At 69.6% G+C, this 16,473-nt stretch overlaps 2 protein-coding genes across 2 annotated transcripts; both read left to right on the top strand.

The window, feature by feature from the left end:
* Nucleotides 1-425: 425 nt before the first annotated feature.
* On the top strand, nucleotides 426-5,890 carry PPP1R1B (protein phosphatase 1 regulatory inhibitor subunit 1B). The gene is made up of 9 exons (XM_040536916.1): nucleotides 426-789; nucleotides 1,361-1,522; nucleotides 2,367-2,427; nucleotides 2,932-2,954; nucleotides 3,578-3,653; nucleotides 3,902-4,030; nucleotides 4,650-4,715; nucleotides 5,363-5,497; nucleotides 5,617-5,890. Exons 2-9 carry the CDS (start codon nucleotides 1,442-1,444, stop codon nucleotides 5,715-5,717), a joined length of 672 nt encoding a protein of 223 aa, XP_040392850.1. The 5' UTR covers nucleotides 426-789; nucleotides 1,361-1,441; the 3' UTR covers nucleotides 5,718-5,890.
* Nucleotides 5,891-6,681: 791 nt separating this feature from the next.
* On the top strand, nucleotides 6,682-16,102 carry STARD3 (StAR related lipid transfer domain containing 3). The gene is made up of 9 exons (XM_040536888.1): nucleotides 6,682-6,777; nucleotides 9,752-10,029; nucleotides 12,628-12,705; nucleotides 12,911-12,988; nucleotides 13,079-13,132; nucleotides 13,235-13,352; nucleotides 14,492-14,590; nucleotides 15,249-15,304; nucleotides 15,854-16,102. Exons 2-9 carry the CDS (start codon nucleotides 9,814-9,816, stop codon nucleotides 16,049-16,051), a joined length of 897 nt encoding a protein of 298 aa, XP_040392822.1. The 5' UTR covers nucleotides 6,682-6,777; nucleotides 9,752-9,813; the 3' UTR covers nucleotides 16,052-16,102.
* Nucleotides 16,103-16,473: the final 371 nt, after the last annotated feature.

Consider the following 16,473-nt stretch of genomic DNA (forward strand, 5'->3'; position numbering starts at 1 on the left):
GGGAAGGAGCCCGGGGACCTGTTGCCATAACAACCGCGGGTCCCACACGGGGATGGGGACGGGGACGATGCTCGGGGCCCGGCACCTGGCACGGGGCAGCCATGGGAGCCCAGCTTCACCCCCCCGCCATCCCTCTCCGCACCATCCTTCCCTGGGCTGTGCCCACGCAGGGGCTCGGCCCCCACAGCCCGCGGCCACGAGGACGCAGGGGGCTGTTTGCACCTGGGTGCGGGCGCACGGGGCCGTACGGGGCCGTACGGGGCTGGGCGGGCGGGAGGCTGCTCCGTGGCACCGTGCCACTCGGGTAAATATTTTGCTCCAGCCACGGCTCCTGGCCCGCAGCCACCTGCAGCCGTTGGAGCACCGGGAGATCCGGGGGCTGGAGCCAGCACCCGGCACCCCCCTTCCTCGCTCCGCGCCAGCGCCGCCTTCCTCAGCGCCAACGGCACCGCCTGGCCCCCGGCCCCGGCCGGGACGGCCCCGGTGTCCCGTGGGCGAGGTCCGGCTGCCAGCGGCTGTCCCGTGCGGGGCCGGGGGCAGAGCCCGCCATGTGCAGCGCCGGGCACCGACCGCGTGGGCACGGGGCCGGCCGGGACCTCGCCGGTGGCTGGAGCCGTGCCAGGGGTGGGTGCGTCCCCGCTCCCACGGCCCGGCCAAAGTCACCCGGGTTTTTATACGTGGAGGTGTGGGAACGGGGGCCGGGCGGATTCACCCCCTGCTGCTCTTCCAGGAAGGAAGTTTGGGGTTTGGTGGAATTTTCCGTGGGGAAACCCGCTGGGGCAGAGCCAGGTATGGCTTGGGGTGGCGGCGCGGTCCCCTGCCTCCGTGACACCCCAGGGCCACGGCTGGTGGCAGCACGGGGCCCCCCAGCACAAGGAGGACGGGACGTTTTGGGGTCCCGTGTCCCCACCGTGCCTGCAGGGTCCATCCCCCACGGTTGCCCCCCAGGCAGATCCTGTCCCGGGCTGGCTGTCCCCGTGCCGTGCGGCAGCCCCGAGGCCGTGCCCTGCTTTGTTCCCCCCCGGCCCGGGCTGCCCCGATGCCCCCCTTGCCCTGCAGGGAAACTGAGGCACCGGCTACCAGGGACTCCCGTGGCTGCCACCAGCCCCGGCCCGGCCCCCACGGCCACCGCGGTTGGGGCTCCCCCGGAGGGGAACGGGTTAAGGGGCCCCCGCGGGCTCGAGCCCCCCTCGCGGGCTCCCCGAAGCTCCCCGAGGGCTCATTATCCGCGGCCTCGGCCCCCCTGCCCGGGGGATGAATAATTCAGCGTGCTGGTAGGAGACGTGTCCTCCCTCCCTCTCCTTCCTCCTCCTCCTCCTCCTCCTCGCCGGCTCTGCCTTCCCCACCTCCCGCCGTTCAGTCCTCGCCGTGCCGAGCCCGGGCGCAGCCGAACTCCCGTGCGGCACCGGGCAGCAGCGGCAGAGACCCCGCGGCCGAGGCCATGGACCCCAAGGACCGCAAGAAGATCCAGTTCTCGGTGCCGGCGCCCCCCAGCCAGCTGGACCCCCGCGCCGTGGAGATGGTGAGGGCAGGGTGGCAGCGGGGTCACGCCGGTGTCCCCCGCGCCACGGCGTGGCACCGCGCGCCCGGTGACCCTGGGGTGCTGAGGGACCCCGGGGTGCCCGTGGTGCTGGTGTTGGTGGGGGTCCCACGGAGGGACGGGGGTGTCCCAAGGTGCCGGGGGAGCTGGGTGCCGGCGGGGGAGAGCCGTGCAGGGGACGGGATGGGGACAGCGTGGGACAGGAGGGGAGGGATGGGAGAGGGAGAGCAGGACAAGGGGGACTGGAGGGGACAGGACTTGGGGACAGGAGGGTGGGGATGGGATGGGATGGGAGGGACGGAGGGGACAGGAGCGGATCGGGGGACGGGATGGGACAGGGAGAGGACGGGAGCGCTCCGAGGTGCGCGGGTTTGTGCAGAGGGAGAGTTGTGCGGGGGGACGGGGCAGGACGGGGACGGGAACCGGGAACGGGACAGGAGGGAAGGGCTGGGACTGAGGGGACAGGAATGGGACGGGGACGGCACAGGAGGGAAGGGCTGGGACGCAGGGACAGGACACGGCAGGGGACAGCAAGGCTCTGCCCAGCCCAAGGGGACGTCCCCAGGACACGGCTCCTGCGCGCCCCGGACCCGGAGCTGTGCAGGGCAGGGGGGGGGGGCTGCGAGGTACCGGGGGGGGAGGTTGGGGACAGCAAGAGGACCCTGCGACGGGGACACGGCCCCTCCGTGGGGCACCGCGCCTGTCCCCTGCCCCACGCTGCTGAGCACCCCGCTGGGGTGGGGGACACGGGGGTCCTCAGCCCCGGGGCACCGGGCAGGGGGCGAGAGGACCCCCGGGCCGGCCGGTGACGCCCGCTGTGCCCCAGATCCGCCGGCGCAGGCCCACGCCTGCCATGCTCTTCCAGCTCTCCGAGCACTCGTCCCCAGGTGAGCCAGGACGGGGACGGCACCCGGCTGGGGACGGGACGGGGCAGGGGTGGCTCTGGGGACAGCAGGGGGCTGGTCCAGGGACGGGACAAGGTGGTTGGGCTGGGACGAGGTGGCCGGGCTGGGACGAGGTGGTTGGGATGGGACGAGGTGGCAGAGATGGGACGAGGTGGCGAGGACGGGACGAGGTGGCCAGGACGAGGTGCCCGGGATGGGACGAGGTGGCCGGGAGGGGACACAATTCCCAGGTGGACGGGGTGGCAGGGAAGGGACGTGGAGGCAGAGGTGGGATGCGGTGGCAGGGATGGGACCTGGTGGCGGGTACGGGGCGCGGTGTCGCCTCTGGTATGGGGTGGCGGGTCTGGGACGTGGTGGCAGGGAGGGGACGGGGGTCACACACGGGATGGGGTGGCAGGGACAGGACAGGGGCCACGGGGTGGGCAGGGGGTGCTGGCTCCAGCACCCATCCTGCTCACCCGCTCTCTCCCGGCGCCGCGGACGCAGAGGACGAGTCCCTGCCCTACCAGGTGAGTGGGTGCCGGCCCCATGGGAGCCCCGGCCCCGTGGGAGCCCCCTGCCCGCCCCCGTGCTCCCCGGTACGGCCGTGGCGCGGGCACCACGGGGTTATCGTGGCGCTGCCGCCCCGTCCCGTCCCGGTCCCGGTGCTTATCGGTTCCCTGCCTCCTCCTGGCCCCGGCGACGGGCGAACGGCGCTGTGGGGACGGGGACGTGGGGACGGGGACCGGGGTCAGGCTGTGCAAAGTGTGGGGTGACACGGGCACCCCGCGGGGCTCAGGTCCTCGTCGCTGACCCCCCCCCAGCTCCTGGTGCAGCATCACAGGGACACCGCATCGGGGTCCCTGTTGTGGGATCCTCACCGCCGGGGGGTTCAGCCTCGGGTCCCCATAACGGGATCCCCATTGTAGGGTCCCTGTCCCAGGGGGGTCTCATCCCAGGTCCCCATTGTGGGGCCCCCGTCAAAGTGTCACCAACCTGGGGGGGGGGGGGGGGGGTTCAACCCGGGGTCCCCGTGGCGAGACCCCCCCCCCCCCGGCACCCAGCTCGCACGGGGTGCGGGACCACGGCTGTCCCCAGCGCGGGGCTGGCCGCGTCCCTGTCCCTGACACCGCCGGGCCGCTCTGCCCCGCAGCGAGCCTCCGGCGAGGGCTGCCTGCTGAAACCAAAGAGGAACAACCCGTGTGCCTACACGCCGCCCTCGCTCAAAGGTACCGTTCCCCCGGGGACCGGGTCCCCCGGGGTGGGGGGACACTGGGGGCTGCCCCCGGGGCTGGCTGAGCCCTCAGGCCGGTGCTGTCAGAACGGGGAAACTGAGGCACGGCGGGCACACGGCGGCAGCCCGGGCACGCTGCCCTGCTATGGCTCTCCCGGCACTGCCCTGTGGGAGACCCCAGTGCTCCCAGTGCTCCCAGTGCTCCCAGTAGCACGGCGGGTGCTGACGCGGGTGCCTCGGCAGCGATGCAGCGCATCGTGCAGTCCCACCTGGAGAGCGGCCTGGCCGGGGGGGACAGCTCGGACGGAGAGGCCGACGACGGGGACCACGAGCTGGCCCGCGCCTGCGACCCCGACAGCGCCCTCGAGCCTGGTGACTGGGGGGGGGGGGAGGACACGGGGACCGGGGGGAACGGGGGGGGACACGGGGACAGGGGGGACATGGGGACGGCGGGGGCACGTGGGGATGTGGGGACATGGGGATGGGGGGGGGACAGAGGGATGGGGGGGACACAGGGACGGGGGGGGACATGGGGAAATGGGGACAGAGGGGGGACACAGGAATGGAGAGGGGACACAGGGATGTGAGGGGACATGGGGACGGGGGGGGACACAGGGATGGGGGGGACACAGGGATTCGGGGGGATACAAGGATGTGGGGACATTGGGACGGGGGGGACATGGAGAAATGGGGACAGAGGGAGGACACAGGGATGTGAGGGGACACAGGGATAGGGGGGACACAGGGATGTGGGGACACAGGGATGTGGGGACATGGGGCTGGGTGCTGCCGGCTGCGGTGTGGGCATGGGGGGGGTGGGGGTGGGGGGTGAGGTCACGGTGTCCCCACCGGGGAGCATCTCTGTCCCCTGCTGGCCCCTGGGGCCGTGCTGACCCCAGCCGGGGCCCCCCCCGTTGTGCCGGCTGTGGGGGGGCCCCGCGCCCCCTCTGCCCCCGCCTCATTGCTCCCCACCCCCCCCCCCCCCGAGAAGCCCTGGGGAGCCAGGTCCGAGCCGAGCGCAGCATCTTCCCTGCCACCAAGGCGCACAAGAGGAAAGGTAACGGGGGCACCGCGGGGACGGGGACATCGTGGGGAGGGGGACGGAGAAACTGGGGGGACAGGGACACTGTGGGGATGGGGACGGGGACAGGGACGGAGAAACTGTGGGGACGGGGACACCGTGGGGACGGGGACAGAGAAACCTTGGGGTCGGGGAAACTGGGGACGGCGACAGGGACGGAGAAATTGCGGGGTCTGGGACACTGCGGGGATGGGGACACGTGTGGAGATGGGGACAGAAGCGGGGACAGGGACGGAGACGGGGGCCACCGCGGGGACTGTGACCCCGCAGGGATGGGAACATCGCGGGGATGTGGGCGCTGCCGGGATGGGGCCACCGCGGGGATGGGGACGGGGAAACCACGGCGCTGGGGGGGCACTGCGGGGATGGGGACCCGGTGGGGATGGGGATGTGGCTGAGGCCACCTCAGGGATGGGGACACCGTGGGGACGGGGATGCTTTAGAAGTGGGGACAGGGATGGGGCCACCATTGGGGACAGGGACCCCGCGGGGTGGAGAACGCCACGGGGACGGGGCTCCGAGATGCCCCGCGGGGATTTGGGGCCGGGGCCGTCCCCGTGCCCCCCGCCGGGCCACCCCGTCCCCGTCCCCGTCCCGCGTTGGCCACCGTCCCGCTGCCTCAGGGGGCCAGAAGGTGTCCTTCGCCGGCGGCATCGACGAGCGCGGGGAGGACCTGAAGGCGCTCAGCGTGTCCGACATCCCCGAGGACCCCGAGGGGGCCGAGGAGGGTGACGAGGAGGAGCCGGAGGACGGCAGCGGTACGGGCTGGGGGGGGAAAAGGGGGGGGGGGGGGGGGGGGGTCCCACAGCTCCCACACCCATGGGACGCCCCCCCCCCCCCGGCCCCCCCAGTGCTGACCCCCTGCCGCCGTCCCCAGACGCCAGCAAGGAGCGGCGACACGTGGGCTTCGCCGAGGCCCCCCCGCGCCCCGCCGGCACCGAGCGCCCCTCGCCCACCTTCCCGCCGGGCACCAGCTAGCCGCGCAGCCCACCGCCCCCCCCCACGGGCCGCCGATGACCCCCCCCCCCGGGGGGGTCAAGCCGCCCTCGCTTCGCTCCGCAAGCCCCCCCCCGGAGCACCACCCCCCCCCCCCCGGCCTGGCCGCCCGTCGTTGCCTGCGCTTCGCCTGCGCCGTGCCCCCCCCACCCCCCCCCCGTCCCACGACCCCCCCCACGGCGCCCCCCCCCCCTCCCCCCCCCCGGAGCCCCCCTCGCTCAGGAGGGGTTCGGGGAGGAGGAGGCTGGAGGGGGGGGGTGGGGGCCCGGCCCCCCCCCCCCCGTGGCCGGCCGGGGGCTTCGTGGGGCAGGGCCCTGCGGCCTCCCCCGTGCCCACTGTGCCCCCCCCCCCCCCGAGCTCGCTTCCAGCGCCGCCTGCGCCCCCCCCCCAAATAAAGCTGAGCTGTACGGAGCGGCACCGAGCGGCTTGGGGGGGGGGCTCGGGGGGGGGTCTCGGGGGGCTTCGGAGGCGGCTTGGGGGGCGGTCTTGGGGTCTCGGGGGGGTTCACAAGGGGGTTTGGGGGGCGCTGGGGGGGGCCGGGGGGGGTTCAGGGGGAGCTTGGGGGGAGCCTGAGGGGGTTCGGGGGGGCTCGGGGGGCACTGGGGGGCTCGGAGGGGGGGGTTCAGGGAGGCTTGGGGGGCACCTGGGGGGGTTCGGGGGGGTTTGGGGGGTGCTGAGGGGCTCGGGGGGGGGCTTGGAGGGGTTCGGGGTGGTTCACGGGGCGCCTGGGGGGGCTCAGAGGGGGGTTACAGGGCGCTGGGGGGCTCGGGGGGGGTCGGGGGGGGTCAGGGGGACTTGGGGGGCTCCAGGGGGGGCGCGGGGCTCCCCCCAGCCTCCCCCCCGCGCGCACTGCGGAATGGGCTCTCCCCCCCCCCCCCCCAATGGTTTCGCCCCCGCCCGGCTCCGTTCAGCGCCCCCCCCCTCCGCCCCCCCCCTCCGGCACGGCCGCGCGTTCGCTTCCGGGGTCAGAGGTGGCGGCGGGGCCGGAAGCGGCTCGCGCTGGGGTCTGCTTCCGGCGGGGCCTGGCCGCGGGCGGCTGCAGGTACGGGGCGGGACCGGGGCCGGGGCGGGAAGGGACCGGGAAGGGACCGGGGCCGGGGCGGGAAGGGACCGGGACCGGGACCGGGGCCGGGGCCGGAGCGGAGCCACCACCGGCGCCGGTACCGGGCCCTCCCCCGCGGAGGCCGCCGGTGGGGGCCGTGTCCCCGCGCTCGGGCCCACCCCGGTGGGAGCGCGGCCGCCCGGGGCCGGGCCTCACCCACCCCCCGGTACCGGCCCCGGGCCTGGGGCTCCCCCCGGCTCCGTTCGTGCCCCCCCCCCCCTCCGCCAACACCGGCACCCCGGGGCTGCGGGCACGGGACCGGCCCCGTGGGGCTGCGGTGTCCCCCCGTGTCCTCACCCCCCCCCTCCTCCTCCTCCCCCCGTCCCGTGCCGCCGGTACCAGCCCCGGTGCCCCGGCAACCGGCAGGAGGAGGGGAACCGGGCAGGCCCCGTGCCCCCAACGCCCGGTGCCCCCCCCCCCCGCCCCGGGGGGCCGTTTCCAGCCCCCCAGGGCGGATTTTTTCCCCCCGTGCTCCTTGCTGCTGCTGTGCCGTGACACCCCCCCCCCCCCCCGGTGGTCCCGGGGGACGGCAGGGCTCGTGGTGCCGCCGCAGCCCCTCGGTGCCCCATGCACGCACACGGGCAAGGCCTGGAGCTCGTGGCGGGGGGGCTCGAGCCATTGGGGGGGGGGCGGGTCTCGAGCTGCTCCCCGGGGGCCGGAGCCCTCCCAGATGTTGAGGCCGGCTCCCGGGCTGAGCGGAGGCAGGGTGAGGCCCTGGGGCTGGCTCAGCCCCTCCCCGGGCAGCAGCTGAGGGGAGTTGGGGCTCCTGGGGGGGGGGTGGTGGTGGGGGGGGGTTGTGTGTGTGTGTCCCTGGGCGCTTTGAGGGGCGCTCACAACGCGCTTGCCCCACGGCCGAGGTCTTGGGAGCACCCCTGGGGGCTCCGCTCGCAGCCGGGCTGCACCGGGTGCTGCAGAGCCCCCCCCCGGGAGGAAGAGGAGGAGGAGGAGGAGGGGGAGGAAGAGGAGCGGGGATCTGGGGGGCTCGGGGGCCGCTCTGCCCTGCCCCGTGGCAGAACCGGGGGGAAGGTGCCGGGTTTAAAGAGGTCCCTGCCCCCGGGATGCTCGGCCGCGCGTTGCCCCCCCCCAACCCCGGTCAGGCACCCGCAGCCCCGTGCCCGCGCCGCGGCGTCGGGTGCGGAGCTCCCCGAGGAGCAGGGGGGCTGGCTGCGGGGCCGTCCCGTCAGCCGGGGAGGCGTGAGCAGGGAAGGGGAAGCGGTGTCACGGGGTGGGGAGGCTGCAGACGGGAAGCCGTGGCATCAGCCTGCTGGCGAGGGGCTTGGGGTCGGGGCCGGGGGGGGGGGGCCGGGAGCACGACTTGGGGTGCGGGGAGCTCGACGATTCCCCCGGCACCCCGCGAGGGGCGCGTGGAGCCAGCCCCTGGTGCTGCTGCTCCTTGCGCTGAGCTCCCTGAGGGATCGGCCCCGGTCCGGGCTGGAAATATTCCCGCGAGAGGCCTCTCCGTCCCGCCGGCCTTCCCCGGTGGGTGGGTGGGGGGGGCTGAACCCTCCGCACCAACGCCCCCCCCGGGAGCTTCGGGACAGGCGAGCTTCCGAAGTGCCTTCAGCCCTCGCCCGGCGAGCCGGCTTTGAACGGTCGGGGGGGGGGGTTTTGAAGCGGCTCAGTTCCGACGGCTTCAGGCCGGCCGCGGGAGCTGGGGACGTCCCCGTCGCCGTGCGGCAGCCGGGGATCAGGGCCGGGCGTCTCTCGGGGTGATCCTAAAGAGCTCTGAAGCGGGGGAGTGGGGGGGGTGGGGTGGGGGGGGGCTGCCTAAGTGCAAAGCGCTGTCTGAGCGGGGAGCGCGGCCGACGCTGCGCCGCGGAGAAGGCGGCAGGCGCCCGCGAGGCGATGCATTATTCAGCGCCCGCAGATGTCCCGAGCGCCTCTCGCTGCGAGACGGGCTCGTGGCGGCTCATCCGAAGTGACGCGGCCTCGGCTCCTCCGCGGGGCCCTGGCGGCGCGGCCCCGGAGCTCCCCGAGGGCCCCGGGGTCGTGGTTTCCGTGGGGCCGCGTGCGGGGCGGCCCTGCGGCCGTCGCGGTGGGACGTGGCAGCCCCTCTGCCCCGCGGCGTGCCCCCCTTTCCTGCAGGTTTGGGCGCGGTCCTGGGGCTTTTTTCCCGGCTGCAGCCCCCTGGCTCCGAGCGAGACGTGCTGCAGCCGGACCTCGCCTCGCTCGGGTCCCCGGGGGAGCAGGGCAGCCCCCGCCCCCGCCGCTCCAAGGCAAAGCACCCCGAGCGCGGGCGTTCCCCAGGGGACGTTTGTCCCGGTGCCGTGGCCGTGGCTCAGGGCGGCCCCCGCCGTGCCCAGCCCCGGCACCTCCCTCCCCGCTTGGCCGCCCCGCCGAGAGCGGCCTCCTCGCGCGCCGCTGACGGGAGGGAAACGTTTTAGCACGACGGCCGCCTGACCGCGCGTCAGCCTCGACGCCTCGCTCGCCCCCGAGCCGCTCGCGGGGCCGCCGCGTGCCCGGCACCGCCAGCGCCGGGGCGAACGGCGGCCCCGTGGCGTTTGCCACCCTCTGCTCGCCTCTGGCCACGCGCTGGAGCTGCTGGCTTGGCTCTCCCCGCGCCTGCAGCGTGTCCTGGGGTGGCGCTGCGGGGTGGGAGCGTTGGGGGGCGATCCTTCTCCTCCCCGCAGCACGCGGGAGGGACGGGGCCCTGCTGGTGCGGGGCGCGAGCCCAGGGCGAGCTCTGCCCTGCGAGGGAGGCTCGGCGGCAACCTGAAAGGCACCCGGGTTCCTTTCGCCCAGGAGTGACGTGCAAGAGGCAGCCTCTGGCTGACGGGGTGCTGGGAACGGGCGCCCGGAGAGGGGGGCATCGAGCGCCCGCTTCCTCTCTGTGCACTCAGCACAGCTCCGGGCGCGGGGACTCGCTGCTGCTCCCCCTGACCCCGCGGGTCCCCCTCCCGTGCCCCCCCCGCAGGTGACGCCGGCCTCGCAGATGCGGCCCCGGCTGACGTAGGACCCGAGCTGCTTGGGCCGAGGATGAGCAAGCCGAGGGAGCTGCAGCACGACCTGGAACGGAGCCTCCCCGCCATCGCGTCCATCAGCACCTCGCTGTCCCACAGCCAGGGCCTCTCCCCCTACGGCTGCTTCTCCCCGGAGAAGAGGAAAGCCATCTCGGACGTGAGGAGGACCTTCTGCCTCTTCGTCACCTTCGACCTGCTCTTCATCTCCTTGCTGTGGATCATCGAACTGAACGTAAGTTGGGCAAAACGAGCGCCCGGGGCCTTTCCTCTCCTGAGTCCGAGTGCTTTTGTGAAGCCGGTTCCTCCTGCGTTAGTCGCTCCCCCCCGCAAGTCCCGGGCCAAGTCTTTGTTTGCTCTTCCCGGCGCTCCGCTGAAAATCAGCGCGAGCCGCGGCCCCGCGCTCGTTTCCTGCGCCCAGGCCCTGTTGTGGCTGCCCGGGGTCGTTAACACCGCGCGTGTCGGGCCGCGTGCTGTCCCGTAACGAGATCTGGGGCCCGCGGCAGCGGCAGGGTCGGCCGAATTTCTCCCCTGCTCCCCTCGCCTGCGGCGTTTGCCAAGCAGCTGCCGGCTCCGCCGCCTGCCCTGCCCCGCGGGGGTGACGAGGGGGGTGCGGACCTTCCTCCCCCCGCCCGGCTGCTGGGCACGGGACAAAAAGGGCTTTGAGCTTCGGTCCCTGCTGCTAATCTCAGCCTCCGGACGCCGGAGGTGCTGCCCTCCTGCCTCAAAGGCGCCGCCGGGCCTTCGTCCTCCCCGGACCGGCCGGCGCAAGGTGCCGCGTTGGCTCGCCGCGTCGCCCGAGGAAGACCCTTAGTTACTTATTTACTTATTTACTTCATTTACTTATTTGCTTATTTACTTCAGCCCCGGCAGGTCAAAGCTGCTCCCTGGGCTGCGTCTTTTTCTCTCCCAACCGGCCCTGACTGGCCGGGGCCGCGCGGGCGCTGGGTTTCGGGTTGCAGGCACCTCGTGTCCTGCCGCGGAGCGATGACGGGAGCAGAAAGGCGAGATGAAGAGATAAGAGCCCGCCGCTCCCGCAGGCAGCCCGCCCGGTGCCTGGCCTTCCTTTATCAGCGCTGGGTCCTGCGCTCGCTCAGCGCCCCTTATCTCTCTCCCGCTCGTCTCCCGCGGTGTCTGCACGTAACAGATGGCTTCGGCCGGCGGCTCCCTCGCCCCGTGGCCGCGGTGCTGAGCGCCCGCAGGGACCCCCCACGGCAGCTCGGGGCCGGCATTCCTGCGATGCCGACGGTGCCCAGCACCCGGCCTGGACCCCAGCCTCCTGCTGCTGTCCTCAGGGCTCTCCGGAGCGGTGCTTGCCCGCGAGTCAAAACCTCCAGCCCTGGGGAAATGCCCTGGCAGCGCGGTCGTCAGGGTGATGCTGAGCGTAGGTCTCGCAGGTAGCCATTAACGAGTGACTAACTGGTGATATTTGGGCCCTGAGCCGAGGTGCTGCATATTTAAGGCTATTAGGATGGCTTATTTGCCTAGTTATGAAGAGCAATGAGTTTATATCGTGACTAATGCTTTTTTTATCAAATGGTTTCCCTCGCTGCGAGATAAGCTGAGCGAATTGGCCCTCGTTAAATGTCTGCCTCCTGCGAGCGGTGATTCTGCGAGCTCGCTGCTCGCAGAGACAAAGAGGTGCCTCCAACAATTCTTCTCGCTTGCTCAGGGCAGTGGCGTGCGTTTAGTCCAAAACACCTCCCAGAAATCGCGACCCAAAGCCTTCGCTGTGCCCTTTATTCTCCTCCTGCAATGCCTCCTGTCGGAGCGGTGGCGTTGGGGAGAGGCTTTTCGGCAAAGCTGCCTGGCACAAGCCCCGTGGCCCCCCGTCAGCTGAAGCAGCCGTGCAGAGCCGCTGCCCCCCACCCCCCCGAATGTTAAGCACCGGCCTGACCTAGAGGGACCACTTCCCGACGGCTGCCTCGTCTGTCCTTGGACTGTCTGACGAGAGGGTGCCAGGGCACCAGGCTGCCAAGAACTGGCCTGAGATCCACCGCCTTGTTTCTCACAGATCATCAAACAGCTGTCAGCGTGCACCGGCGTCCCGGCCAGCTGGGCTGCGTTCAAACCAATAGCCTAAAGGTGAAGCATTTGTTCCAGTTACCTGAGCCATCCGCTTCCTCGTAAACAGCCAGCCCAAGCTCCTGAGAGCAGGATTTATGGTGTCAGGAGCACCGAGGCTGTCGAGCCCCAGATTGTCTCGGGGTGAGGCAAGAGAGCTCTTCTGTGAGCTTTTTCCACACCCGGGTACGACAGCAGAGGCCGTGGCTTTGCCTCTTTCGGATTTCCTCGCATTTCTGCGCGTCCGCGGCCCTCTCCTCCCGCTTTCCCCCCGGCCCACGGGCTGGCCTGGAGGAACGCCGAGGGGTTCTGCACAAAGAGGACGATTGCAGCTTAAATTCCACCGCGCTGCCGAGCGACCTCACAGGAGGGACGCTTCGGGCGTCCGGCTGTGGGAGCAGCTCTGCCCAGCGCGTGGCTGATGGTGCCGAGCGCTTCCTGGAGCTTCTCCGCTTGCTCGGGGCTTCCTCCCAGACAGCCGGAGCCAGCGGGCAGCTTTTCCTTTGTAGAAAGCTCCCCCCTGCCCCCCCCCCCGAAGTGTTGCACGTCGCCGTGAGCTGCTTCAGCCCTGGCTCCCCTCGGCGTGAAGCAGGGGGTGAAATGGGCTGCTGCGTCCCCCCGTGGCCCCGTGCCTGCGTGGCGCGTTCGCGTGCCTGGCGCATAACCCGACCCGGCGCTAACCTCCGGGCACCGCTCGGCCGCCTTCTTCCTATCGTTATTTCCTTATCAGTGCACTCGATAGCTGTCTCCTTTCCTGTCTCCTCTCCAGACCAAGGATGGCATCGAGAAGAACTTGGAGAGTGAAATCATCGAGTACAATTTTAAGACCTCTTTCTTCGACATATTTGTGAGTATCCCAGCGACAGCTCGGGGCGGGGAGGCCGTGGGCTGGGGCTGGGGTCTGCAGAGCTGGGAGGTCGCAGCGTCCCAGCCCGTCCTGTTGCACCTCTGGCCCCAGCTGGGTGGCGAGGTCCTCGGGGGGCTGCATCCTCCCAGTGCCTGGCACGGGGACGAGGACGCTGGCTCGCCTTGACGGCTTCTTGTTTTCAAAGGTCTTGGCTTTCTTCCGATTTTTTGTGCTGCTGCTGGCCTACGCGATCGTAAGGCTGCGCCACTGGTGGGTCATAGCGGTAAGGAGGCAGTTCCTGCTTTCCTGTTTTCAGGCTGCGCTCTCTGCCGAGGGTTTGCAGGGATCTGAGGTGCGTGATTTTATTTTCCAGGTCACTACGTTGGTCTCCAGTGCCTTCCTGATTGTGAAGGTCATCCTCTCCGAGGTTGGTTTCCTTGGGCTCACGGGGGATTGCTTTGTGATTGCTTGATGCTGCCGTTCGCCATTTTGTGTAAACTCCCTGTGGCTTTTGCTTTCTTCCACTCAGCTTCTGACCAAAGGGGCGTTCGGCTATCTGCTTCCTATCGTCTCGTTCGTCATTGCTTGGCTAGAGACCTGGTTCCTGGATTTTAAAGTCCTATCTCAGGAAGCAGAAGAGGAACGATGTAAGTATTTTGCCCTTCTCTGGTAGGAGCTGGCAGATCAGGCTACCAGGCCTGGGGTTTCTGCTGCTTTGGCAGCACCTTGACAGATATGACATTTATGGAGAAGTGATCTCCAGGCTGGCTGTGACGGTAAGTGCCTGACTCAATCCTGTGATGGTATACAAGTCCCTTCAGGGGAAGAAAATACCAGATTATAAAAAGCATCTTTTAATTGAGAGGAGAAAAACATGCCAAATTCCCCAATGTCTGGATACCGAAGCCAGACGTATTGGAAACAGAGCTCACCTCCGCATCAGTGAAAATGTTTTGAAACAGTGGGACAAATGCCAGGCGGACTGTGGGACTCTCCAGCTCCTGGTATCTGTCTTCGGATCTGGGCTGGAGACCTTCGGAGAGGAATGCTTCACTCGAAGATACATTACAGGGGTGCAGCATGGGTTACGGTGTGTGAAATTTGACAGTCTCTAGCCACTGAGGTCAGACTAAACTGAGACCGAGTTTTTCTGACCTAATGCCGTACGAATTCCCGCGCACGGCAGGGCGCCTGTCACTTCCAAGGGCCCTTCTAGGGAGCGGGTGCTGGGTTTGGGGTGGTGCAGCTGCCCTATTACAGCACAAGGAGCTCGTCCTTCTCCCAGGCTTCTCTGACGTAAGAGGACTGGGAAGTGGCACGTAAACTGAGAGGTATTTGTCGAGCGAGGCTGGGTCAGAAATGCACCGAGTGACTGGAAAACACCAGAGGATGTTTGGGTCTTGCAAGGAGGCTTTAAGATGAAAAATGATCAAGTGTTTAATGCCTCTATTGGATTAGGCTCGGGTTCCAAATTGCTTCCAGGGGAAGCTCTTATTTAATTAGACGCTTAATCGCCTTTGGATTTGACAGGCAAAAGAGCCCATTGATCTCCGTGCGGATAAAATGTCTCCAACAAAAGATGAGGCAATAGGAGCTGAAAGGCTCGTGGGCTGGCTGGTGGCAGCGCGAGCCGAGCAGCTGTGTCTGGCAGAAAGTGGCTGGGAGGCCGTCTGGGGAGGGCTGGGCTGGTTGGGGGGGGGGGGGGGGGGACGGGACAGACAGGGCCCCCAGCCCCCTTGGGGCTGAAGCACGGGGCACGGTGTGTGAGACCCGCTCTGGTCCCCAGGGTACCTGGCAGCCCAGGCTGCGGCCGCCCGCGGGCCCCTGCTCTACCCCGGAGCCCTTTCGGACGGGCAGTTCTACTCCCCGCCGGAGTCCTTCGCAGGTAAGGTGTGCTCCCCGCCGTGTCCCTCGGGGACTCCTCGCCCCTCTCGCCGAGCTCTGCCTCGTTAGCCCGGCCCGTGGCAGCGCCTCCGAGAGCTGACGCTGCGAATCCGGCCGCTTCTCCTTGCCCCGTGCCCGGGCAGTGCAGACACGGCCCCGCTGTCTCGGTGCCATCGGCGGCGCGGGGTGGCGCTCAGCCCCGCGCGCCTGGCTTCGGCTCCGTGGGAAGCCGGAGAGTTTTGTGCTCTTGGGATTTAATGCTCATGAGCTGCGCTCGAAAAACCTCGCCCTCGGGATGAGGGCATGGGGGCAAATCGCCACCAGCAGGTGAGGGGCAGAGATGACAGCGTGCCACTGCCCTGTGGCGCTGCCCTGTGCCACCGCCACTGCCCTGACACCGCCTCGTGCTGCTCCGAGACCTGCCCAGCTCGGCAGGACGTCAGCCGGAGCAGTTGTCCCGGTGTCGCTGGCACCCAGCCGGGGAGCGGAGCCGCCCCTGGCAGCCGGCCACGTTTTGGGGGAGGCAGGACCCGGGCTGCGCTGGGGTCGCACCCGCTGACAGCAGGGATCGGACGCTGTCTGCTCCACGGGAAGGTCAGGGGGAGATTGTTCACGTGGGATCTTCGTTATGTGCGTGTTAATTGTGTGCTTCCCCCTAGGGTCGGACAACGAGTCGGACGAGGAAGGTCTGGGGAGGAAGGCGTTGACAGCGCAGGTAACTAGAGGCGGACGCTCCTGCCCCTCCTTCCTGTCCCTCGTTTCGCAGCCTTTGCTCTGGGGGCGTGATTCTGGCTCTGCCTCTCCCTCTCCCCCCTGGTTACGTGGTCACACACCACGAGGGCATCGCCTCGGCCGTCCTCCCCTAGCTAGCAGGGCGGTCCCGCACCTCCCCGAGGTCAGCCTGGGCACAGGCCTCTGGGTGCTGCCTTCCAAGTGGTGCTGCTGCTGCTCAGCTCCAGCCCCGGCGCTCCCGCAGGAGGAAGCTCTGCGCTCCTCGCAGCCCTCGGCCTGCTGGAAGCCCTTGCGCCGAGGCAGGAGGCTCGCTGGTAGGCGCAGCTGGCGTGTGGATGCGAGCCAGGGCGGGGAGCGTGACTTCGAGCTCCAAAACGAGGCCTCTGTGACCTGAATGAAGAGATTGCTGCGGTGTGGTGGTGGGAGGTTGCCCGCTTCCCTCTGCTAGCCCTGGGAGGTGGGTAGCAAGCCTTGCACGCACGCTTTGGGCTCTCTGCAAGCCCCACGAGTGAAATATTGCCTTCTCTCCTAGGAGAAAGAATACGTCCGGCAAGGCAAAGAGGCGATGGAAGTTGTGGACCAAATCCTGGCGCAGGAGGAGAACTGGAAGTTCGAGAAAAACAATGCAAGTGTCCCCCCGCCCCGCTGCCCGGCAGCAAGCACGGATGGCTTAGCAAAAACTGGAGGGGAAACGAGGCTTTTGAAACCTCCTTGCGACATGAAAAATTAACAAGCGTTACAATTACCTGATTGAATTAGGAATCTATTCCAGTTCGGTTAAATGTAAAATCCCCTCTTATTTAATTAGACGTTTAATTGCCTTCCCGTTTGACAGGAGAGAGCCCGTCACTCCTCCCTCTCGACAGCGGGCGGGCAGGGGCGGACAACTCACCTTTGGTAGGCGGGGGGGGGGCGCAGAGCTGCGGCGGGGAGGAGCAGAGCCGTGCCGTGCCGTGCCGGCCACGTGCAGCACCCAGGGTCCTGGCGCTGCTGCTTTCGCTCTTGCTGCAGAGCAGGGTGTTTTTAGGAGCGTGCTGGGGTCTGGGGAGGCTCCGGCCGAGTTGGGGTTGCTGTGAGCCAAGGGGGAGCAGGAGCGTGTGGGGCACAGGCTGCTCCTGCTGGCCCACCCCAAGGCCCTGTGCCTGTCCCCGT

The sequence above is a fragment of the Cygnus olor genome, chromosome 25 (assembly GCF_009769625.2).
Source record: "Cygnus olor isolate bCygOlo1 chromosome 25, bCygOlo1.pri.v2, whole genome shotgun sequence".
NCBI classification, from domain to species: domain Eukaryota; kingdom Metazoa; phylum Chordata; class Aves; order Anseriformes; family Anatidae; genus Cygnus; species Cygnus olor.

Coding starts and splice junctions, on each gene's coding strand:
- PPP1R1B (XM_040536916.1), top strand. CDS start 1,442: ATGGACCCCAAGGACCGCAAGAAGATCCAGTTCTCGGTGCCGGCGCCC. Junction 2,955..3,577: donor ACGAGTCCCTGCCCTACCAG/GTGAGTGGGTGC, acceptor TCTGCCCCGCAG/CGAGCCTCCGGCGAGGGCTG. Junction 3,654..3,901: donor CACGCCGCCCTCGCTCAAAG/GTACCGTTCCCC, acceptor GTGCCTCGGCAG/CGATGCAGCGCATCGTGCAG.
- STARD3 (XM_040536888.1), top strand. CDS start 9,814: ATGAGCAAGCCGAGGGAGCTGCAGCACGACCTGGAACGGAGCCTCCCC. Junction 13,133..13,234: donor TGAAGGTCATCCTCTCCGAG/GTTGGTTTCCTT, acceptor TCTTCCACTCAG/CTTCTGACCAAAGGGGCGTT. Junction 15,305..15,853: donor GGAAGGCGTTGACAGCGCAG/GTAACTAGAGGC, acceptor CTTCTCTCCTAG/GAGAAAGAATACGTCCGGCA.